Source organism: Schizosaccharomyces pombe, assembly GCF_000002945.2.
Source record: "Schizosaccharomyces pombe strain 972h- genome assembly, chromosome: I".
NCBI lineage: Eukaryota > Fungi > Ascomycota > Schizosaccharomycetes > Schizosaccharomycetales > Schizosaccharomycetaceae > Schizosaccharomyces > Schizosaccharomyces pombe.
The window spans coordinates 5,489,045-5,511,062 of NC_003424.3; the positions used below are offsets into that span (position 1 = coordinate 5,489,045).

At 33.6% G+C, this 22,018-nt stretch overlaps 7 protein-coding genes and 22 long non-coding RNA genes across 29 annotated transcripts, besides 1 other annotated feature; 13 read left to right on the plus strand and 16 right to left on the minus strand.

Annotated features, from left to right (window-relative positions):
* Nucleotides 1-89: 89 nt before the first annotated feature.
* On the minus strand, nt 90-2,432 carry cat1 (plasma membrane arginine/lysine amino acid transmembrane transporter Cat1). Its single transcript, NM_001020439.3, has one exon. It carries the CDS (start codon nt 2,102-2,104, stop codon nt 341-343), a length of 1,764 nt encoding a protein of 587 aa, NP_595008.3. The 5' UTR covers nt 2,105-2,432; the 3' UTR covers nt 90-340.
* Nucleotides 126-2,017, plus strand: SPOM_SPNCRNA.4469. Its single transcript, NR_193831.1, has one exon. It is a non-coding gene; the product is annotated as a non-coding RNA (long non-coding RNA).
* SPOM_SPNCRNA.4470 lies at nt 2,032-2,619 on the plus strand. The gene has a single exon (NR_193832.1). It is a non-coding gene; the product is annotated as a non-coding RNA (long non-coding RNA).
* Nucleotides 2,620-3,158: 539 nt separating this feature from the next.
* SPOM_SPNCRNA.4471 lies at nt 3,159-3,655 on the plus strand. The gene has a single exon (NR_193833.1). It is a non-coding gene; the product is annotated as a non-coding RNA (long non-coding RNA).
* SPOM_SPNCRNA.1091 lies at nt 3,584-5,756 on the minus strand. The gene has a single exon (NR_149938.1). It is a non-coding gene; the product is annotated as a non-coding RNA (long non-coding RNA).
* put4 (proline transmembrane transporter Put4) lies at nt 4,120-6,112 on the plus strand. The gene has a single exon (NM_001020440.3). It carries the CDS (start codon nt 4,178-4,180, stop codon nt 5,834-5,836), a length of 1,659 nt encoding a protein of 552 aa, NP_595009.1. The 5' UTR covers nt 4,120-4,177; the 3' UTR covers nt 5,837-6,112.
* Nucleotides 6,016-7,199, minus strand: SPOM_SPNCRNA.4472. Its single transcript, NR_193834.1, has one exon. It is a non-coding gene; the product is annotated as a non-coding RNA (long non-coding RNA).
* Nucleotides 6,226-7,553, plus strand: SPOM_SPNCRNA.1092. The gene has a single exon (NR_149939.1). It is a non-coding gene; the product is annotated as a non-coding RNA (long non-coding RNA).
* Nucleotides 7,261-7,611: an LONG TERMINAL REPEAT.
* A 188-nt stretch (nt 7,612-7,799) lies between these two features.
* SPOM_SPAC869.09 (Con-6 family protein) lies at nt 7,800-8,347 on the minus strand (the record flags this gene model as incomplete). The annotated part of the gene is made up of 1 exon (NM_001020441.3): nt 7,800-8,347. The coding sequence occupies one exon, from the start codon at nt 8,345-8,347 to the stop codon at nt 7,997-7,999; it is 351 nt and encodes a 116-aa protein (NP_595010.1). The 3' UTR covers nt 7,800-7,996.
* SPOM_SPNCRNA.1093 lies at nt 7,898-8,793 on the plus strand. Its single transcript, NR_149940.1, has one exon. It is a non-coding gene; the product is annotated as a non-coding RNA (long non-coding RNA).
* Nucleotides 8,794-8,873: 80 nt separating this feature from the next.
* pcm2 (protein-L-isoaspartate O-methyltransferase Pcm2) lies at nt 8,874-9,921 on the minus strand (the record flags this gene model as incomplete). Its single annotated transcript, NM_001020442.3, has 1 exon — nt 8,874-9,921. One exon carries the CDS (start codon nt 9,919-9,921, stop codon nt 9,229-9,231), a length of 693 nt encoding a protein of 230 aa, NP_595011.1. The 3' UTR covers nt 8,874-9,228.
* Nucleotides 9,099-10,389, plus strand: SPOM_SPNCRNA.4473. Its single transcript, NR_193835.1, has one exon. It is a non-coding gene; the product is annotated as a non-coding RNA (long non-coding RNA).
* SPOM_SPNCRNA.4474 lies at nt 10,329-11,957 on the minus strand. Its single transcript, NR_193836.1, has one exon. It is a non-coding gene; the product is annotated as a non-coding RNA (long non-coding RNA).
* Nucleotides 10,492-10,720, plus strand: SPOM_SPNCRNA.4475. The gene has a single exon (NR_193837.1). It is a non-coding gene; the product is annotated as a non-coding RNA (long non-coding RNA).
* On the plus strand, nt 10,738-12,192 carry mel1 (melibiase; the record flags this gene model as incomplete). Its single annotated transcript, NM_001020443.3, has 1 exon — nt 10,738-12,192. The coding sequence occupies one exon, from the start codon at nt 10,738-10,740 to the stop codon at nt 12,046-12,048; it is 1,311 nt and encodes a 436-aa protein (NP_595012.1). The 3' UTR covers nt 12,049-12,192.
* Nucleotides 12,193-12,883: 691 nt separating this feature from the next.
* SPOM_SPNCRNA.4476 lies at nt 12,884-13,139 on the minus strand. Its single transcript, NR_193838.1, has one exon. It is a non-coding gene; the product is annotated as a non-coding RNA (long non-coding RNA).
* Nucleotides 13,140-13,199: 60 nt separating this feature from the next.
* Nucleotides 13,200-15,022, minus strand: prl108. The gene has a single exon (NR_191359.1). It is a non-coding gene; the product is annotated as a Pdc2-Repressed lncRNA, hry1-antisense (long non-coding RNA).
* Nucleotides 13,313-14,227, minus strand: SPOM_SPNCRNA.4477. The gene has a single exon (NR_193839.1). It is a non-coding gene; the product is annotated as a non-coding RNA (long non-coding RNA).
* Nucleotides 13,531-14,247, plus strand: hry1 (cation-binding HHE domain-containing protein; the record flags this gene model as incomplete). The annotated part of the gene is made up of 1 exon (NM_001020444.3): nt 13,531-14,247. One exon carries the CDS (start codon nt 13,531-13,533, stop codon nt 14,140-14,142), a length of 612 nt encoding a protein of 203 aa, NP_595013.1. The 3' UTR covers nt 14,143-14,247.
* On the minus strand, nt 14,461-14,992 carry SPOM_SPNCRNA.4478. Its single transcript, NR_193840.1, has one exon. It is a non-coding gene; the product is annotated as a non-coding RNA (long non-coding RNA).
* A 364-nt stretch (nt 15,023-15,386) lies between the features above and the next one.
* Nucleotides 15,387-16,420, minus strand: SPOM_SPNCRNA.4479. Its single transcript, NR_193841.1, has one exon. It is a non-coding gene; the product is annotated as a non-coding RNA (long non-coding RNA).
* Nucleotides 15,444-16,432, plus strand: SPOM_SPNCRNA.279. The gene has a single exon (NR_150692.1). It is a non-coding gene; the product is annotated as a non-coding RNA (long non-coding RNA).
* Nucleotides 16,433-16,554: 122 nt separating this feature from the next.
* sul2 (sulfate transporter) lies at nt 16,555-19,738 on the plus strand. Its single transcript, NM_001020445.3, has one exon. It carries the CDS (start codon nt 16,856-16,858, stop codon nt 19,376-19,378), a length of 2,523 nt encoding a protein of 840 aa, NP_595014.1. The 5' UTR covers nt 16,555-16,855; the 3' UTR covers nt 19,379-19,738.
* Nucleotides 16,727-18,298, minus strand: SPOM_SPNCRNA.4480. Its single transcript, NR_193842.1, has one exon. It is a non-coding gene; the product is annotated as a non-coding RNA (long non-coding RNA).
* Nucleotides 18,406-18,911, minus strand: SPOM_SPNCRNA.4481. The gene has a single exon (NR_193843.1). It is a non-coding gene; the product is annotated as a non-coding RNA (long non-coding RNA).
* A 28-nt stretch (nt 19,739-19,766) lies between the features above and the next one.
* Nucleotides 19,767-20,449, minus strand: SPOM_SPNCRNA.4482. Its single transcript, NR_193844.1, has one exon. It is a non-coding gene; the product is annotated as a non-coding RNA (long non-coding RNA).
* A 131-nt stretch (nt 20,450-20,580) lies between these two features.
* SPOM_SPNCRNA.4483 lies at nt 20,581-20,835 on the minus strand. Its single transcript, NR_193845.1, has one exon. It is a non-coding gene; the product is annotated as a non-coding RNA (long non-coding RNA).
* SPOM_SPNCRNA.4484 lies at nt 20,614-21,943 on the plus strand. Its single transcript, NR_193846.1, has one exon. It is a non-coding gene; the product is annotated as a non-coding RNA (long non-coding RNA).
* On the minus strand, nt 20,974-21,424 carry SPOM_SPNCRNA.4485. Its single transcript, NR_193847.1, has one exon. It is a non-coding gene; the product is annotated as a non-coding RNA (long non-coding RNA).
* Nucleotides 21,944-22,018: the final 75 nt, after the last annotated feature.

The following is a 22,018-nucleotide window of genomic DNA, read 5'->3' on the forward strand; positions in this document are numbered from 1 at the left end:
GGTATTCAAACTTAAAAATAAACTTGTGCTTACGATGTTCGCTTCATAAACCATTTACATAGTGCTTCATCATAATCCCTTACAAGTCGTATTGAAAGTAAATATAAATTTTACGCAGATTAATTATTAAAATATCTGATATCAACATTTTAGGGAAACATTTTTAAAAAAAATAAGTATAACAGAAGGAGAATTCTAAACAATGCTAGGGTAGTGATTTTTTAAGAGACCGAAGGTCTCAAGGAACAAGCCAAAATTTGTGTCAAAATGCAATGAACAGAACGTAAACAAAAAATTAGAATGAAAGTTTTTTTAAAAACTCAAGGAAATTTCATCGATTTTAACAGAAAACCGAACTGATTTTCTTGAAAATCCTCTTAGAAGCAGTGGTGGGCTCATCTTCTTCTTCATCGAGATTCTCATATGTTTTAAGACCAGTAGTAATGTCTAGTTTATCCAAAGAAGGGATGTGCGATCTATCATATATTTTATAACCGATAAAAAAAGCGAGTGTAACGGGTGCCGCCAAATACCCCTGGAAAAAATCATTTGCATTTGGTTTTCCACCGATTGGAAATAAGGAGACATAAAATTGTGCCATAAGGCATAAAATATTGAAAAATAATCCAATGCAAGATCCCCAAATACCCATAGGAGATACAAATCCCAATTCTTTTAGGGAATGTCCTTGTTTCTTAAACGCCAAGCGAAATATGATATGACAAAGACATATACTTCCCCAGGTAAAAAAGTTTGACAGACCAGATAGAGCAAGCAACCAATTGAATACCGTATCACTAACATCGTTACCATTTTTATCAGCTTCGTTGATATAAGCAAAGAATCCAAATAACAGAACAACGATCATGGCAAGTAAAGGACGACCAAGACGATCGGTATATTTAAAGAAGGAGGGTGCCTGCTTTAAATTCGCCATACCATGGAGGGTACGACCGGCTGTATATGTGCTGGAATTTGTCACAGAAACGACGGAAATAATAATAACAGCGTTAAAAACGGAAGGTAGGCCTTTGATGTTTGCTTCTTTAATAGCAAGTACGAAAGGTGACACACTGGTAGAGCCATTTCCCATCAAATTAGGATCATCGGGGCTAATAAGCAAACCGATCAATATCAAGGAGACAACATAAAATATAGCAATACGCCAAAAAACTTGCTTAACGGCATGAGGAAGCGCTTTCTGAGGATTGTCAACTTCAGCCGCCGCTAAACCAATGACTTCAGTACCAGAAAAGGAGAAAGCCGCAGTAGTAAAGACAGAACAAAATCCTTTGAACCCATGTCGAAACGGCTTATGTTTTATAATACTTCCGCCAATGTAACCCCGGTGATCAGTTGGAACACCACCGCAATTGATGATGATGGCCAAAATGATGAATCCAAAGGTAGCGACCACTTTAACAGTACTTAAAATAAACTCCACTTCTCCATATGCGCGAACGCCAAAAAGATTGACTATAATAATGACAACCAGAAAAATAGAGATCCAAGCTGCGCTATTAATATCCGTCCAGTACCGAAATGTGATAGCGCAAGTTGTTAATTCAAGTGGAAAAGTAACGAAATAGTTGATGAAGTAGTTCCAACTTACCGCAAATCCCCAAGCTGGATCAATGAAACGGGTAGCATAGGTATTGAATCCACCAGCGACCGGATAAGCAACAGCCATTTCACCAAGCGCATAAACAATAAAGAACATCATAATTCCAATTAAGCTGTAATTAATGATCACTGAAGCGGGTCCGCCATCTGCAAGCGAACTACCTGAACCGACATATAGACCTGTACCAATTGCACCTCCAATAGATATCATTTGCATATGCCGGCTTTTCAGACTACGCTTAAGCGCCGTGCCATCTTCTCCCGTTGCCTTTGCAGGCTTAAAGTCATCAAAAAAGCGTACTACGAAGTTTTTACCCTTAGGCTCCACATCGTCAACTAATCCCGGGGTAATGTAACTCTTTTCCTCCAAAGAAGGTTTGACATCCTTCAAAGAAGATTTGCTTTCATTTAGGATAGATTTAGTGTCCTTGTCGCTAAAAGAGACATATTCTGGTTCCATATTAAAATCGCTATGGGACATTTTGCAGATACCACCAGTACAAGAGATAAGATAGTACTGATACAGAGAAACCCCTAAAACCGTAGATTAGGAAATTAAAAGAAGAAGGAAATGTCAAACTATATCAAAACTGATTAAAATTCAGTGAATTTCCCCCCGTTGATAGCGCAAAAAAGAGTGTGATCAATTTCGCTTGCTTCAAAGTTGTTTTTATCAAACCAAAAGCGAACTGTACCAAACACAAAAGAACAGGAACAATTCTAAATCAAAAAAGAAGGACAAGAACGGGTTTTTCAAAACAAACAAGGACTAGGATTAGAATTAACAGGAAGAAGGACGATGGTGTTTAGGAGAAATTTTTGAAGAACGGAAAAAAGCTGTGACCCAGTGGCAAGATGACTACGATATAATTTGGAGATCTGCTACCCGCATTGAGATTGAGTTGAATATAATTTAAGCGCTAAAAGCAATTTAGTATGTATATCTGTAGAGAATTGAACAAATAGTATATTATATTTGAGCATTTTTATTAAAAAATCCATTTACACATGTTGCCAAGTCCAGTACATTATTTTTTTTTGCCGACTATGGTTATAGATCGTCGATCTCACTATAAGAGTGCAATACGAAAAATTTCTTTTCCGCACCCCAGACTATAGTATCTTGGAAAGCGTAAAGGAATGTAGCATAATTTACGCTAGGTATCATTCACTATATGATTCAAGGTGTTAAAACCATATTACATGTAATCCATTAAATCGTTATAATGCAATATTTGTTCCCAATAGATATTATTTTATGAATCCAGTTACGGAATTTGTCTTGATATAATAAACCTTGCAAATGAAATGTTTCAATTGTAATTGTACCTTCATTGTGCGTGGTAAGTATATTAACCATAGTTCAAAAAAATCAGCATAGTTTGGTCTGCATTAGCATTTCCCCTAATAAACCTGTCTTTAAAGTTTTGAGAAAGTAAAGTCATAAAGTTACACACAGATTATGAACGCATGATATTAATCTCTTGCACACCACAATTGATTGATATCGAATGTAAAAATAATTACTACGTTAATCTTAAACCTCATTATAAATATCGTTATACGCTCGCATACTCCTATGTATCCGGTCCGAATGATAGCTGTATTGCCATTAGGTTCTGCAATATAAACAGAGCTCAGTTTTAAAATGTTTCCCTCGGAACGGCTTGCAAATGTGTTTGATACTAGCGTCTAATGGCTTATTCGAAAGCCGTTTCTTCCACATTTCACGATAATCATTACCATGCCTATCAAGTAAGGATGGCATAATATCGATATGAAAAACTTCATAACAACTTAAGACGTATCAATAAAGCATTTTTTTCACATACTACAGTACGTAAAACAGTGCTTATTGATGCTTTTAGCAATGTTTCAAATGTTCCGAGCAACCTATGCATACAAGTTATTTTTACTGTGAAGTATGGATACAGCACACTAACTAATCAATCAAGCCAAACTATGTATAAATAACTCAGTCAATCTCATTTTATAAAAAACTGTTGAATATGAAACTAGTAAAAAGTTCAAGAACAAAATAAGTTCTAACCAAGCCCTATTTATTTTTGGTTGTTAGTGTAATTCAATGTCTGCTATTCATATCGCTCCAACTAGTTTGTTAGTAGTTTTTATATCTCCGGTTTTCTACAAATAAAACCCCGTGTAGACTAAAATTTCCGCAAGCGTTATAGTGGGAAAGTGTACTCTTATCAGCACTGCTGTATATATCACTACAACAGCTGTTTGGTGCTGGCTGATAAGAGCTTTGTCTCACTAAAGAATCGCTTTTCTAAGTGAGCGAGAAATACCAGCCGCTTTTGTAACTTCCGTTACTTAACGATGCTGATTGTAAATATCCGGAATACTGCTTATCGTTGGCCGCCGCTTAAATGCTGCAAAAAAAGTTTTTTTCATTAGGTCATGTAGCAAGAAGCTTCAGATAACAAAAGGTCAATGAGTTTGTATATAAGATTCGTCTGCTCTTTAGAGAAAAATGTTGAAGGACGACAATAGTCTTTTTTCATTGATTTGCATATTGCAAATTTAATTCAAGATGGATGAAAAAAAGGCGTTGCAGTATGAAGAAAGTAAGAGGGCCGAAGAGATTACTGATATTGAATTGGTCTCTGTTGGTGGCATCGACGTTGAAAAGAAGTACGGAGAAACTAAACGTGCTTTGAAATCTCGGCACGTACAGTTAATTGCCATCGGAGGATGTATTGGTACTGGTCTTTTCGTTGGATCTGGTTCTGCGCTTTCAGAATCTGGCCCTGCTTCATTATTTTTATCATATGTGATTATGTCTTTTGTGATTTGGACAGTTATGAATGCCTTGGGAGAAATGTGTACTTATCTACCATTAAGTGGTGCGTCTCCTATCACTTATATTGAAAGATATGTCGATGCTTCATTAGCTTTTGCAGCCGGATGGAATTATTGGTATGCGTACGTCTTCCTTGTAGCTAGCGAAGTAACGGCTGCTAGTATTGTTATTGAATATTGGACTTATGCCGTTCCCACCGCAGGTTGGATTGCCATATTGCTTTTCCTTGTTGCTGTTCTTAACTCCTTTTTCGTAAAATGGTTTGGTGAAACTGAGTTTTGGTTTGCCATTATTAAAGTTATTGCAATTGTGGGATTAATTATTTTGGGAGTTGTCATCTTTTTTGGTGGTACGCCAAAACATGATCGCTTGGGTTTTCGCTATTGGAAGCATGGCCTCGCCTTTCGAGAATATATTGTCAAAGGCGCTTCCGGTCGATTTGTAGGATTTTGGAGTGCCGTGATTAAAAGTGGGTTTGCTTTTATTTTAGCTCCCGAGCTTGTCATCTTTTCAGCCGGTGAAACCGAAGCCCCAAGGCGTAACATCCCTAAAGCCACTAGCAGATTCATTTACAGGTTAATCTTCTTCTACATTTTTGGCTCTTTAACTATTGGTGTGATAACCTCTTCAAAAGATCCTCGTCTTTTGAACGCTATTTCTAGTGGAGCTAGTGGAGCTGCTGCCTCCCCTTTTGTTATTGGAATTCAAAATGCTGAAATTCCTGTGTTGAATCACATTATTAACGCCGTAATTTTGACTTCAGCTTGTTCATCTGGAAATTCTTTCCTTTTTGCTGGATCAAGATCTATCTATTCTTTAGCAAAAGAACATCAGGCTCCGAAAATATTTAAGTACTGTAACCGATGGGGTGTTCCTGTTATATCTGTTGCAGTAACCGTCCTTTTTGCATGTCTAGCCTTTTTAAATGCTTCCGCATCGGCAGCTGTTGTATTTAATTGGTTTTGTAATCTCTCTACCATTTCAGGATTTTTAGCTTGGATCTGTGTTTTGGTAGCCTATCTTCAATTCCGAAAGGCTATGATTTTGAACAATTTGTGGGAAACTCGTCCTTATAAAACCCCTTTTCAACCATATGCTACTTACCTTACTTTGTTCTTGCTTGCATTGATTACTCTTACTAATGGATTTACTGTCTTCGTTGGTCATACCTTCACCGCCGGTAACTTCATTGCTGCCTACATCACTTTGCCAATTTTCCTTGTTTTGTATGTTGCTCATAAACTTTGGTCAAGGAATTGGAGCTTTGGTAAAAGAATCGAAGAAATTGATGTTACTACGGGAGTTGCGGAAGCTGAAGCTCTCGAACAAATGTATCCCGCACCTGTACCCAGAAACATCATTGAGAAAATTTGGTTTTGGATTGCTTAAAATGATACCTTTATTTGTATGTCTACGAATTATGCTTTCATTTATTTTACTTATTGAAAACTCGTTTAAAACTAGTTCTTGTTTTCGTTGCATTTATATTTCTAAGTTACCTTCTTTTCGTGTAAAATATTCATAATTTAAAAGTTAATTTAATACCTAATTAAGTTTTGTTTTTCCAAGCTTCACAGGTTTGTTGCTACCACTAGTTCTTGAAGTGAGTTAATACAGTTTAGTACATTTATTCCATATACAAACCCAAATTTACCATGTCAACTGTTCGCTTCGTTACGTCTAGTCATGTTGTAAGTAGTTGTCTATTAAATATACTTTCGTTGGTTGGAGGGTAAGACAACGCTTCATTTGTAGATCATGCCAAAGTAATCAGACAAGCCATACATTATGTAAAAAGACAGGTATTACGAAAGGGAGTGGAAAATGAAACCCTCATCGATTTAACACCTGTATAACTGTAAAACACATTCACAAAATGTTATATCAAGGTGATAATTATCTAAATTTCTATTAATTTAATCGTTTAAAAGCTCACCTTACAGGCATGGTGGGGGTGTCAAACGTTTTTTAGAAACCTCTACACACTAGAATGAGCTCACGAAAAAGATGCAAAATCTTGCTTATTTCGGGTGTGTTTGTTCGATTTATGACAAGATTATAGAATGGTAAAAAACTGGATATTTTATATATGCAAGAATAGAAGAAGTGGTGCTTTTCAACGTAAACTTGCCCTAGATTAGGCTATCATCAAACGATTTAAAAGTGGGATTGCAACAAGAACAACAACCAATGCGGTATCACCGCGGATTTACGTGCCTTTTACGACCCTCTAAGAACACTTGACTATCTGTTAAATGCTGAATATGCAATGGTTAAAAATAAATGAACCGTACTTATGTCTTAAGAGAGAGGATTTTTAGAGCGTTTACCAGTACGTTACATAAGTTATCGGTATCATTTTAAATCCAGTATACGCGTTTTGTATGAGTGTATATGCAATTTATTTATTTATTTTTTAAATTGCTCAAATTTTCATGATTACTACAGTCTATGATTTTCTAGCACCTTTTTTTTTCGAACATATCAACACTAACAGGTTAACGCACGTTGATAAACTGGAAGGCTAAAATGCTTCAAAACTATTAGTTCGTCAGGATTTGCTTTAGTTACAAAGCTATTTGGTCCGCCAACTAAAATTACTACAAAATAAAACACAAAGAATAGATCAAAATCAGATACTTAAATAGCCTTGAAATTCATCGCATTTTGAAGGTCTAACAAGAAAAGGAATAGCTCTTGTTAAGAATTTTAATTGAATCATCGTGCTGTCAGTACGAGTTACGCGCAGGTTCGCACCAATTAGGCAGTACGTTCAACTACGTATGAATAACGTGTCTCTGTTTGCTACATAATGTTAGCTACGTTGTTTGCTATTTGTTTTACGACACATTGAACTGCGGTGAGTTCCTCTTGCGATCTACTAATATAGCGATATGCGGTATGTTTACCTAACAATGTTATATATTGTTATAAAAAGTCTATTAGTATGACTCACTGATATAGTGAATAACTAAACTGATGAACGAGGTTCAGTTGTAGCTCTATTTATAATTCCTCTATAACGTTGCTTCCAACGGGAATCTATGCAGATAAGACCGATATTGTATTCGCGTTTATCAATAAACACGAATAAAATGTTCTAACATATGACATATAGTGTTTCAAAACGTTGTCTTTCATAGCATATTATAGTATTGTTGACACTGCAAATGCCAATTAGGTAATTTGCTGTAGCGTTTAAATTATCGCACATCGATGGGTAAACCGAGATATAAGGCAATACTAAAGGAAACACAAATAAAAAACGAATGTTGTGTAATTTGTAAATCTACTGAAAATTATGTTCGAATAATGCCGATGTTTTTTTTATCACAGTACAAACCGATTTACATTTGGACCTCATTAAAAACAAATTGATTCAGTAAAAATATAACAGTAACAAGGTAACGAGCATAACTATTAATAATTTAACAGCCCACTTGGGTACTAGTTCATGAGATTACATTTCCGTAAATGTGAAAAGGAATCATAAGTTAGAAATAAAAAATATTTTTATAAGAATGATTTTCTTTTCAGTGGTCTTGTTAATTACTTAGACTCATCGTCAACTTCCTCAAGTAGTTCCTTTGCATGACGCCTACCTTTCTGCGAAACCTTAGGATTGTGCATGGCAGCTTTATAGCCTCCACGAACATTACCCAAATTTTTTGCTTGAGACTCGTTGTCTTCAAATTGATTTTTGGTTCCAAAACCTTCTTCTCTTAACTCTCCGGCATCATCAGCGTCGGCTTTTTGCCCACGAGTCGTACCAGTCGTGTAGTGAGATTCACTTCCATGCTCTTTCAAATATTTTCTTGCTCTTTCTTTAGCTTCCTCAGAGACATGGGGATTGCTCAAGGCAGCTTTGTGGCCAGCGATAATATGTGCAGGATCAGGCATTATTAAGGGGAAAAGTGTTAGAAATAATTATGAGAAGACATTGGCAAGCAAACTATATGTACCACAAGAAGAGGCTACAATTATTTCATATTAATTCACTTTACTGGTAACTTTCGAATTAAATTACGCATGATTGTGACATAATTAAAACATCAAGGATGTTTGATATAGAAAACGACGTTAATTTCGATTGCGATTTGACGTTCTCTACATGCTTTTTTGCATGGTTTGGTGGCAGCTTTAATTACCTCATCTATAGTCATTATATTCTACTGTAATATGCGCCATACAAGTGATAAATGAATTAACGATTGTCCGTACTTAACGTTTAAATAATTCGCTTAAACAATTTTGAAAAAATTACTTTGTTTATTTTAGTGATATTAAGATGCAATTTTTTTATTTTTTTACAATAAATTTAGGATACAATTTAAAAGATTTTTGCGAGCGATCAACGGTGCTTGTAATGAAACAGAAAATTGTACTATTGAATTATTGGGAAGGCTGAGAGTAAGTGAAATAAATCATGAATAAATTAAATGCAAAATTACGATAGTTTAATTAAAGTATAAAAAAAAAACATATGAACTATGCAATTTATTATCTTTCAGTTTGTCGTTAATTTTAATGAGCTATTACTCTGGTCATATAAAGAAACAATGTTGATAATTTTAAAAAAGAAAAAGTGTTCCTAAATATTTTTTCGAAGGTAATCATAAGGTCAAGCGTTAACATACTACTTACATGTATTTAACAGTTTGTAGTTTTCAGTTCATATAGGACATAGGATATCAAAACACAAAACATTTCATCTAGACATTAAAAGGTGATGAGGATTAAATTTTACACAATTAAAGCCATTATTAAAAAAGGAAAAGGCACTAGTAATCTGATGAGTCATCTGGTGAGTCAGTTAACGGTACATATCGAACCGGAAACAATGTTCTTTTCGATATTTTACCCTGCTCATTTTTTTCGATTAAGTAAATGTTTTGCGAATATGTACCAATCGGTATAAGGATTTTTCCGGGAGACTTCAATTGATCGACCAGTTTCTGAGGAAGCTCTGAAGCTGAGGCACCCACATGAATGGCATCGAATTTTTCATCCTCAGACGTACCCATCCTTCCATCCCCTACATTTATTTGCAATCTTTTTTCTTTGTACATTTCCATAAGAACTTCATCATGATTAATATCTTTTAGCAAATTTTTTTTTGAAGTTTCCACCAACTGGGGTATGTGCTCAATACCCTTGACAGTTCCGTTTGGAGCAACCATTCGGGCCATAGCGGCCACCAAATAACCACTACCTGAACCAATATCCAAGGCAGAACAGCCAGGTTGGAGGACCGGTTCAAGTTCTTGTAAAGCCGTGGCATGCATATGAGGAGCAGATATAGTAACTCCGTATCCTATGCTTTGAGGTGAATCCATATACGGACTTAAAGGGCAATAAAATGATCTGCTAGTAGCATTCATTGCCTTGATGGCTCTCTGATTCGTCAAAAATTTTGACTCTACCAAATGCTGAACCAACGCAGCATTAGAGGAAAGGTTAAAACTCCAGAACATTACTTAATCAAAAAATATGCTGTGGTCGAGAAATTCTTATACGGAATACATACAATTATATGCACTGAAAAGTTTTGCCACATTCGCCTCCGTAGTACTTCAAAATGCCAATAGTAATTTACATTTTACAAGTTGAAAAACAAAAATGGCTGTAGTACTTGTTACTCATTTAAAGCTTTCAAGTTACAATTTTTTAGAATCAGATCAGGCAGACTGCTGGCAAAGGGCAAAACTAATGCCTATTATATCATCTGACGCACTTGGAGCTGTACCACGTTTGGTTAGCTTCCCATTTTATTGAATACTGAGAATTGCAACAATCTCTTATATTTATAATGCTCGATGTCCTGTTAACGAAAAATAAAGTATTTAAATGGATTGAGTAAAAATGAACCGTAAAGATTTGTAATGTATTACCGTAGCACATGAGTTAAATAATCCGCATTCCAATATGTCCTTGTAAAAATCTTATTAAGTAACCGTAACGTTTTATCATTATGTAAGCGATATTGACTTCTTGTTCTTAAACATTGTTTGGTTAATGTATGAAAAGTACTCGAGTTATTTAAAATAATTGACTACTCTTATTCTAATATATATATTTACTCGAGTTTCATTGTAACATTAAGCTAAATAAAAATAACCTGCTTCAAAGAACCTCACTGCATGCTTAAGTTTTGACCTTCCTATTCTAAAATCCTTTACTAAGTGAATGCCTTTAAGTAACATTTCGAAACGTAATATGATGTCGATAAGGTTATTCAAGAATAGCATTATGCAGCTAGCTAGCGCACTTCTGTGAATCAACCATTAACAATGATATCCATTTCATTTTTAAATTGCTTTTTTTTGGTATTCCTTTTTTTGTTTTTCTCAGATGTTCATGGTAGCTATAATGGTTTGGGACTAAAACCTCAAATGGGGTGGAATTCTTGGAATAAATATGCCTGTGATATCGATGAGTCTATAATCCTTAATAATGCCAAGGCTATAAAAGAGGAAGGACTTCTTGACTTAGGTTATGAGTATATAGTAATGGATGACTGTTGGAGCAAGCATGAGCGGAATGCAACCACTGGTAGATTGGAAGCAAATCCTGATAAATTCCCCAACGGAATTGGTTCAATGGCAAAAAAATTACATGACATGGGGTTTAAATTTGGAATGTACTCAAGTGCAGGGAAATATACATGTGCTGGATTTCCTGGATCATTAAACCATGAGCAAATTGATGCTGATACATTTGCAGATTGGGGAGTAGATTACTTAAAGTATGACAATTGCTTCAACGAAGGGAAAAGCGGCGTTCCCTTGATTAGCTATGAACGTTACAAGCGAATGTCTGATGCTCTAAACAAAACTGGAAGACCAATTTTTTACTCTTTATGCCAATGGGGTGAAGATTTTGTTTGGAATTGGGGAAATACAATAGCTAACTCTTGGAGGATAAGTGGAGATATCTTTGATACATTTAGTCGTAAGGATGTGCGTTGTCCGTGCGAGACAATCGAATGTTTTGCGCTTCAGGGAGATCATTGTTCAGTAATGAATATTATTAGTAAAGCATCGTTTCTTAGTTCTAAAGCAGGTATGAACAGTGGATGGAACGATCTTGATTCGTTAGAGGTTGGAAATGGAGGTATGAGCTTTGAGGAGTATAAAACTCATTTCACAATGTGGGCAATACTAAAATCTCCCCTTATACTTGGTAACGATGTCAGTAGCATGTCTCCTATGGATAAGTTAATTGTATCCAACAAAGAGTTAATTTCTATAAATCAAGATATTGGTACAAATCCTGCTGCTCTTATTTGGAAAAAAAAATACGGTGACGAATATATAGAGCTTTTTTCTGGAAGGCTTTCCAATAATGATTGGGTAGTGGCTGTTCTGAATGCTGCCAGTGAACCTCTCAAAATGGGCATTCATTTATCTGATATATTTGTTGATGCATTGGGTAACGCCGAGCACGATTGGCTTGCTACTGATTTGTGGAATAATAATGTTAAACTTGTTTCCGATCGCATAAGAGCTAATGTTGCTTCACATGGCGTTCAGGTGTGGAGGTTTCAGCAATACAAAGTGAAAAACACAAACGACAAATTTTTTTCTTTCAATAAACACTAAAGGTCATACAGTTATAAAAATAATTGATATTCAATTTTCATTTTGCATAAGAACAATAAATTGATGAATATAATTTTATTCAGAATTTTATTAATGTCAAATTTCTATTTCCATTGCTTATATTAAAATAAAATAAATTTACTATTATTGATTTGTTTTTTTAGAATAAAGTGTTTTTTATTTTGTAAAAAATAAATGCATTGAGCTAATAAAGGTATTTTATTAATACCTCGTTGCAAACAATTAGGTTGCGATGTATAAAGAATCACTATGCTGTAGTCCCCTTATTATAAAAAAGCAAAAACGATAAATGATATTTTTCTTACAACTTATTTTTCCTTTAAAAAATACTTTTGTATACGTACCCTACTTAAACAAAATCTGACAGCTCTATTAGGTATTTGCAAAGTTTTAGTAGCTAATTTATTTCAATTACCAGAATCGACCTAGCACATGATATTTTTTTTCGAATAAATTCGAATATAAAAAAAATTTTACGTATGTAACATAATTTGAATGCTCTTACCAAAAACCCCGATACAGATCATAATGCCTTTTTTTATTTTTTTAAACATTTTTGCGCCTTTCCGGTTATTGTCAAAATTCGAAAAATTTTTTTAAAAAAGTTTATTATTATTTTTTTCTGTACATCAAAATATTCAACGCTAAGAAAACCATAGAAAAATGCGCATCAAAATTTTAATTAAGATATAGCAGATGCTATAACAAAAGGATTTGTCTAAAACCTAGAGATATTATTAAAGCTTTTTCTAATTGCACGCCAGTTTTATATATCATTTAATGATTTTCATTTTTCTGTCTAGTAAATAGTTATATTTTGATTGATAACTAACAAATTTTATTAAATTCGGGGCTCGTTCTACTATAGCTTAAAAAACTTTTATTATTAAGTTGAATGATAATATCCAAATTTGAACCTAATTGTCACTACATAGTACCATCCCAAAACTATTCGCGAACTTTAACAAAGCTCGATAATTTTTGTTTATTGTAGAAAAAAGAATGTTGTACAATTTGAGCTTACAATACGCAGATCATGTGTATTTAGCGTCAATGGTGACGTAGAGAAAGACAACCAATCAAATACTAGCAATTACAGAAATAATAATCATTTGATTGAACATCGTGTCAATGGCCTTTATTATCACGATGAAATGCCGACGCTTCAGCATTATCACAGAGAAGCACTTCAGTAAATATGTTTTCAATTGGTGTCGATGAACAAGCATTAATTCATGACAATAAAAGAAGACTTTAGCAACAGCACGACGTAGCATGTACAAAGTAATGAAGGCAAAGAGGCGATTAATATAAAGTGTCTGCAAAAATATATGTTGAGCTAAGAGTTTAGTGGTTACGTACATTTGCAATAAGAGTTTAGTGGTTACGTACATTTGCAATAGTTTTGTGCAGCTATTCAAAAATGGAATATATATAGATCCTTCACTACATAAAATCCAAATGCTTCAGTATTCCAAGAAAAAAGTTAGTCTCAATTTTTTCCCTGTAAGACTATTAAGTTACAAGATGACAAGAATTTCAGATGCTATTTTTAAAGATCATAGGAAATTGCAAAGCGATTACCAAAATATAAAGTCGGCAAACGACTATGATACTGCTACTAGATGGCAAAACCAATTTGTTTGGGAACTTGCAAGACATTCGGTCGGAGAGGAAATTGTTGTTTATCCCAAGTTCGAAAAGTACCTTGGCGAGGAAGGGAAAGAAATGGCGGAGAAAGACAGACACGAACACCAATTAGTTAAGGAAATGCTATATAAATTTCAATCAATGAAGGCTAACCAGAGTAATTTTATTCCCGCTTTGGATGAGCTAATGGAATCTCTTCAGAAACATATTGACGAGGAGGAGCAACATGATATTCCCTTTTTGGAAAAGCATCTTAGCGAAGAAGAGTCATTACATATGGCATCTTCTTTTGAAAGAACAAAGAAGTTTGTTCCTACGCATAGCCATCCTTCTGCTCCAAATAAACCTCCCTTCGAAACCGTCGCAGGACTTTTTGCTGCACCCATTGATAAACTTCGTGACATGATGGAGAAATGGCCTTAATTGTTATGTTTTCACGATCAATGAGTTATAGTTAATGAACTTTTTATTCTCTTCCAGGATGTAATCGATAATTTATTGTAGTAGTGTGGGTAATTAGATTTAAAAGTTGATTTATTTGTTTTTTATAGCTTTAATAATGAAAGTAATTATGCTTAATTAAAAAAGGTTTAAATAAGCGAAAAATAATCCTTTATTTCTTTTTACTTCTTAATCACAACGTTGAGATTCAAAGAGTACTCACGAGCAATCGACCTACTAATAAAAAATGCTTAAAGAATTTAAGCTCAATTTTATAAACTTCCTTCAAATTAATTGAATGAGTACTAAAAAAATACATAAAGTGGAATGTGATATAGGAGGAGCTGGTCCTTTTGAAGATATTTAACCAAGTTGAACTAGTTAGTTAGGTAAAATCGTATGAAATCTGTTTGAATATTAGTATCTATCATCAATTTGTTTGGGTTTCACAGAGACAATGAACAGTTGCAGCATAGGCACACTTTAAATATCCGGTGACTAGTTAACGCTATACATGTTCCAAAGAAAATGATTTTAATGTGAATTCGATAAGAGTGCTCAAAATTTGCATATTTTAATTACTTATAATCAACTACCATAGACATGATAGTTATGAACTATTCAATAAGCAAAAAGAAAAACCTAAAATAAAAAATCCATCTGGCAAAAAAATGAAAGTATTCCTAAAGCATATATTAGTATACGATAACCAGTTAATCTCGATAAAGGTGCCATAAAAATTAAAACGTATCATAATTGGATTCTATAAGTTGAAAACTGTTCAAAATTATCATAAAGTTCTTATATGCGAGTTGCGCAAGAATTTGTTAGTACATTATTAGGAATCTGATTTACAATAGCATTAATGGCATCCAATTATATAATAGATAATAGCAATAAATAAAGATGATTCTCATATAGGAAGTATTAGCAACTAAAATGCTTTAAATTGACTGATTACTTTTGAACATTTTCCAAATATACTTGTTTTATCGTGTAATTTTTTTGTTGGTAATATAAGTTATTTGACTTAGCAAACAATCATATAGCTGTATGTTAATATGAAAGCTCTAAGAAAGAGTAGCGTGAACTTAAATTAACAATAAAAAATGCCTTTAATATATTTCTTTGTGGTGAAAACTAAATCAGAATTTAAAGTTTGATATTATTTGTAGTGATATGATTTAATTTGTATCTCCACCTGTCAATATTCAATAAATCTAGGAACACATAAATCATCTCACTTATATACTGCAATGCTACATCTATGTTTAACCTCAAAATTTTTTAAACGATCAACTATTTCGCTAGTACCTTTCGGCTCATGTACCTGCTTTTTCATAAAATAATATTAGTTGATGTATTTGAAAATTCGTTCTTTAGAGCTTTCTTCTGGGTGCATTAGGCAACTTCTAAACTCATTACAACCGCATTCCACTTTCTGGAAAAAATTTTAATGTTTCACTCTGTAGAAATCAATTACATCAAATTAAGACGCTCAAAGTTTTTAAGAGATTATTTTCATCAACATCTCTCAAACTTTTTATTAACTTAGAAAAGACAAAAGGATAGTGAGCGGGAGGGTTGTAATTATTTTATCGCTAACAGGCTTTATGATCAAACAAGCAATAAATATCAAAGATAATTCGTAGATCACTATGTCAAGTTAGTATTGAGCAATCACAAGATCCAATCATATCTGGTATTTTAAAACTTTTTTTCAAAGTACTTAATACTACCTTAAATCGCTGAGTTTAAACTGAACCAGTGTGGCACAAACCGAAAAATCATTTCTTTTCACTTTTTTATTAGCTCACGTACTTGAAATATTTTAACTTAGGATGTTCCTATATAACAATTACGTTGAGCATATGTTGAATCCTCATCCTTCATAAAAATTGCGCTTTTATTTAAACTGCTTAAGGTGGTGTTAGCTTTAGGTCGGGGATACCCCACTTTTTTCTATCTTTTATCGAGCACAACTGCACGTATAGCCAAGATGAAATTTGCAAAATTTTTCAAAAATAGCAAAGACAATCATCTTAAGCTACAAGTAATGTTTAATAATTTTAAGAAAAGCTGTTTGCTTTACATCGAAATAAAAGTTTACCAGTTTTTGCAACTACCGCATTAAACAGAAAAATTATAAAGAACTATAACTTCTTCTCTGGGAAAATAGTAGTTTTTTTAATAATTACAATATTATGCAAGAGTTCTGTGATTTGAAATTCGTGATCAAGTACTGTGGTAAAACCAAGTTGCAATATGAACTTGTAGCTATCGCATATGAAACTGCGATACTAGCAGTGATGGCGTAATTTTACCAACAATTTGCAAATTTGATTACAATGAATATATAAGTCCAAATGCTTTGAACACTCTTACAATTGCGGGTTGTTTAATTTTATAAAGCTTCTCAAAGAATTTAATTTTTTCAGTAGATACCGATTTTTGTAAAAATCGAAAGCCACTTTGTCTTACTTGCTAAGCCTTGATTTGAGATTTCTGGTAAGGAGGCCTACCACGCTTCACTAATTAGTGGATCTATTTACTACTAAGAGATTCATAATTGCTTTATCTCATATCTTTTCAATAAACTTCTTCAAGAGAGGGTATCTAATTTATTGATTCCTTCATATTTCTCTGAAAACCAAAACAGAATCGAGCCTAGAAGACTGCAAAAAACATTTTAACAATGCGCGCTTGGGGTTGGGTTCGTAATAAATTCTCTTCAGAAGATGATTATAACGATGGTGCGTCAAACAAGGACTATCCTGATCGCTTTAATGAATTTGACAATTCTCAGAATGATCATAACGATTATACCCAAAATAACGCACAATTTCAGAATGCGCAAACTACTACTTTCGGTAGGACTATTTCTCGTGTAAAAGCTTATTACGAAATTCCTGAAGATGATGAGTTAGACGAACTTGCCAGTATACCTCAATGGTTCAAAAAAAATGTCACAAGCAATATTTTCAAAAATTTCTTACATTATCTCAAATCATTATTTCCTATCATTGAATGGCTTCCAAACTACAATCCTTACTGGTTAATAAATGATCTTATTGCTGGCATTACCGTTGGATGCGTTGTTGTTCCCCAAGGAATGTCTTACGCCAAAGTCGCAACCCTTCCATCTGAATACGGGTTATATTCTTCATTTGTTGGTGTTGCTATATATTGCTTTTTCGCAACCTCAAAAGACGTTTCCATTGGACCTGTCGCTGTTATGAGTTTAATTACCGCTAAAGTAATAGCTAACGTTATGGCTAAAGACGAAACATATACAGCACCACAAATAGCCACATGTCTTGCTTTGCTAGCCGGAGCTATTACTTGTGGAATAGGTTTATTGAGGCTAGGGTTTATTATTGAATTCATTCCAGTTCCAGCTGTCGCGGGATTTACTACAGGTTCAGCATTAAACATCTTGTCCGGTCAGGTTCCAGCTTTAATGGGATATAAAAATAAAGTCACTGCTAAAGCTACTTATATGGTTATTATCCAATCGTTAAAACATTTACCAGATACTACGGTAGACGCTGCTTTTGGATTAGTCAGTTTGTTTATTTTGTTTTTTACAAAATATATGTGCCAATATTTGGGGAAGAGATATCCTAGATGGCAGCAAGCTTTTTTCTTAACTAACACTTTACGAAGCGCGGTGGTTGTTATCGTTGGTACAGCCATTTCTTACGCGATATGCAAACATCATCGCTCAGATCCTCCTATTTCTATCATCAAAACAGTTCCTAGAGGATTTCAGCATGTTGGTGTTCCGCTTATTACTAAAAAATTATGTCGTGATTTGGCGAGTGAGCTTCCAGTCTCAGTAATTGTATTACTGCTTGAGCATATTTCTATTGCCAAATCATTTGGTCGAGTCAATGACTACCGAATTGTTCCAGACCAGGAATTGATTGCAATGGGCGTAACTAATCTAATAGGTATATTTTTCAATGCCTATCCAGCTACAGGATCCTTTTCTCGTTCGGCCATTAAAGCCAAAGCAGGAGTAAAAACACCTATTGCTGGTATCTTTACTGCTGCTGTTGTCATTCTTTCTTTATATTGTTTAACTGATGCTTTCTATTACATTCCAAATGCAATCCTTTCCGCAGTCATTATCCATGCAGTTACAGATCTTATTCTCCCAATGAAGCAAACTATTTTGTTTTGGAGACTTCAGCCACTGGAAGCATGTATCTTCTTCATTTCTGTTATTGTTTCGGTATTTTCTAGTATCGAAAATGGAATTTACGTTTCTGTTTGTTTGGCTGCAGCCTTGTTACTGTTACGTATTGCAAAGCCTCATGGATCATTTTTAGGAAAAATACAGGCAGCAAATAAATACGGTTCCGATAATATTGCTAATGTTCGAGATATATATGTTCCTTTAGAGATGAAAGAGGAAAATCCAAACTTAGAAATTCAAAGCCCTCCTCCTGGTGTATTCATATTCAGATTGCAGGAAAGTTTTACTTATCCAAATGCAAGCCGTGTTTCAACTATGATTTCCAGAAGGATCAAAGACCTCACTCGTCGTGGCATAGATAACATCTATGTGAAAGACATTGATCGTCCTTGGAATGTTCCTCGTCAACGTAAAAAGAAAGAAAACTCAGAAATAGAAGATTTAAGGCCTCTTCTTCAAGCCATTATCTTTGACTTTTCAGCCGTTAATAATCTTGATACCACTGCTGTACAATCCTTGATTGACATTCGTAAAGAGCTTGAAATATACGCAAATGAGACGGTCGAATTTCATTTTACCAACATACGAAGTGGATGGATTAAACGTACACTTGTAGCTGCGGGATTCGGAAAACCAAAGGGTCATGCAGTTGATGCCAGTGTTTGTGTTGAAGTTGCTGCCCCTTTAAGAGATGCTAATCTTTCAGCAGAAAGCTCTCGAAACCTTTCTCGAATTATTACACCTATTTATGATGATGAGGAGGGAAATGTTTCTGGACATATATACGAACTTGATGGTAAAAATAATTCGGATCTTAGTATGCATTGCCAAAAAGGATCAAATCAGGTTGAAATCGAGTTTGTAGAGTTTAATTCTAGAAAATATCCGTTTTTCCACGTTGACGTTGCTAGCGCTGTTGTTGACCTCCAACACAGACTGTTAAGCCCTCAAAAATCTGATAGTTTTGGTTCACTAAAAGAGGGAGGTACAACTACAATTAAGAAAATTGAAAATTAATAATTGTTGGTTATTTTGGTTTAACCAAAGTGTTGTCTTTTTTACTCATTATTTATAAGCAAATAACGTACTTTTTGTTTAATGCTTGGGTTTTAGCATCAAAAAATTTTATATAATATTATCTCATTATTCTTCTTATTGTTTATTTTCAAAGTTCGTTCGCTATACTTATGAAACAATTGCCTCGGCTACTTATAAAGTTTATGTCCTTAATAACTATTTCTTTTATTTAAAAGAAAAATCAGAATATATCGTGAAATATATATATTTATATAAGCAAACAAACACTTTCTTTTTTACAATGTCTAAAAACATTATTAGGATTTTTAGTTAAATGGCATGCTCTTATCATAAATAAATATAATGGTATGAATTATTTTAGAATACTAAGCAACATTAGTAGGATACCATGCATCTGGATTTTTAATTTTGGGTCATTCCCGACTATGCCATAATACCTTGTACTGAACGAAGCACAAACATCATCGAAGCTTAGCGCCAACTAGATAGAAATCATTAGCTTTCCGAGTCCTATCTTGTGAATCATCTTTGGATGTAGTCAAACTGTTGCATAAAATAATTATTGAAAGAAATTTAAGCGCTTAGGAGTTGAATAGATGATTGTGAAATATGCATTAGAATCTTCCGATATTAAGCTTAATGAAGCCAGGAAACGTATGTTTATAACAAATCTAAAATACCATACTTTTTTCAATGTTACCTAATTATATTTCTATGGATTGGGATTGTTATGTTTCCGTAGATAACGAGATTGAACAACTTAATTCACTGTACGAAAGCGATAAAGCGTTGCTCTAGAAAAAGGGCTACAGTCGGCACAGTTTTGAGGCTATTTGAAATAAAGAGAATTGTGATGGCAATAATAGTTACGTTCGACAACCAAAATTTTTAAAAAAAAAAAAATTGGACAGCAGTAGAGTGAAGTGTTGAAATTGAATCTATTAAAAAGTTTCAAAGTGTTATCGTTCAAAACAGTTGAGTTCCTTTTTCAAAAGAGCTACAGGGAGGTTTAATTTTTTAATTTTAGTGAATTCAATCATTATAAAAAAGAAAATTATTTGAATCAATGATTAGCATCATAACTAAAGATAATTACAAAAACTACTGCTTATATAGAAAGTAAATATACATAAAAAAGCAATCTTTCAATATTGTTTACTAATTGCCATTATTAAGGAAATATTACTTATATAACGCTTCCTACAGTTCCAGATAACAAAAAAGTCAACCACCTGACATATAATAAAAGAAAGTTTGTACTTACCGAGATATCTTACATTTCTTATCTTCAGCTACGTAGTCAAAAACGTTTGATGAATTACAATAGACTTCGGTGGGCTTCTCTTAGAGACATAACATATCTAGATAAGATATCGTACATAGTTAAAAATATTGAAGAATGCCAGAAGTTATGAGTTTAATATATAATTACAATTTATAGCTTGCAAATGAACCTACGTTTCTTAGTTCAGTCAAGCTATGTTTATAGTGATTCTGACTTGTAACAATCCTTCCATAATACTGATTATGAGAAACAAAAGCATTGATTTTTAATGTATTATCTGAGAGATAAAAGGAACGTGCAATAAATATTGACAATTAACAAAACGTATCAGAGCATAGAACAATTGTACCAAAATGCAAAAGAGTAGGCAAGTTATGCAGAACTTATCGCAGCTTTAAAGAAGATTATTAGTAATAAAAACCAACCACTTAGCTGAGAATTTGTACTGGACTCCGGCATCCATACTCAGAATAAAGCAGGCACAATAAATTCAAATACAATGATACGTCTGATTAAGTAACCGTTTAACTGATGTTAAGCAACAGTTAATTGAAAACGCTTTTAAGGAAACACAAAGGCAATTTTTACCTCTTATTGATTCAGGCACTCAGCAAAAAACTGACTTTGGACAATTAACGAAATAAATGAAAATAGGATAACAGTTAAACTATTATCAAACTGTGCAATCACGGTGAAGTCGCTTTATGACCTGTTTTGATCTAACTGAAATCACTCAAAAATAAAAAAAACTATTCAAAACTAAAACTGTAACTTAATGCATATAAATTATTAATTTTTATAGCTCAGGATTTCAATTTTGCATATTTCGTCATTTGTATTAGGAAGATAAGGTGTATTATTTTGGAAGTTTACCTGGAATGCTTTCTTTGGCAATTCTGACCCTTGCTTTATCTAAGTAACTTTAATAGCTGGGGAATGGATAAACGATGACTAACATGAGTTGGGCTTTAAAAACTATTCATTTATTTTACCAACAGACTTTTCATTTAGATCACTTTTGTCCAAATTCGTAATATTTTTATGTCATTTACTAACCACAGTAAATGAAAAAAATCTGCCTTTAATCGTTGATCTTGCGCCTGTATATATTTTATTAAATTACGATGTTCAACTTATCAACAGAAGTAAATCAAGTACAAAAAATGTAATTCGTAAGATTTCGAATAATCACGAAACTTGAATTTTACGGATAAAATGTTCAGTTTACCTTTGGTATCGTTCAACTTTTTGGCGTTGAAGTAAACAGCTTATTAGATTTTTGTCTTACTTGTTTACATGAGATATTAATTTTCAGCTAAATTACACTTAACTTA

Coding starts and splice junctions, on each gene's coding strand:
- cat1 (NM_001020439.3), bottom strand. CDS start 2,104: ATGTCCCATAGCGATTTTAATATGGAACCAGAATATGTCTCTTTTAGC.
- put4 (NM_001020440.3), top strand. CDS start 4,178: ATGGATGAAAAAAAGGCGTTGCAGTATGAAGAAAGTAAGAGGGCCGAA.
- sul2 (NM_001020445.3), top strand. CDS start 16,856: ATGCGCGCTTGGGGTTGGGTTCGTAATAAATTCTCTTCAGAAGATGAT.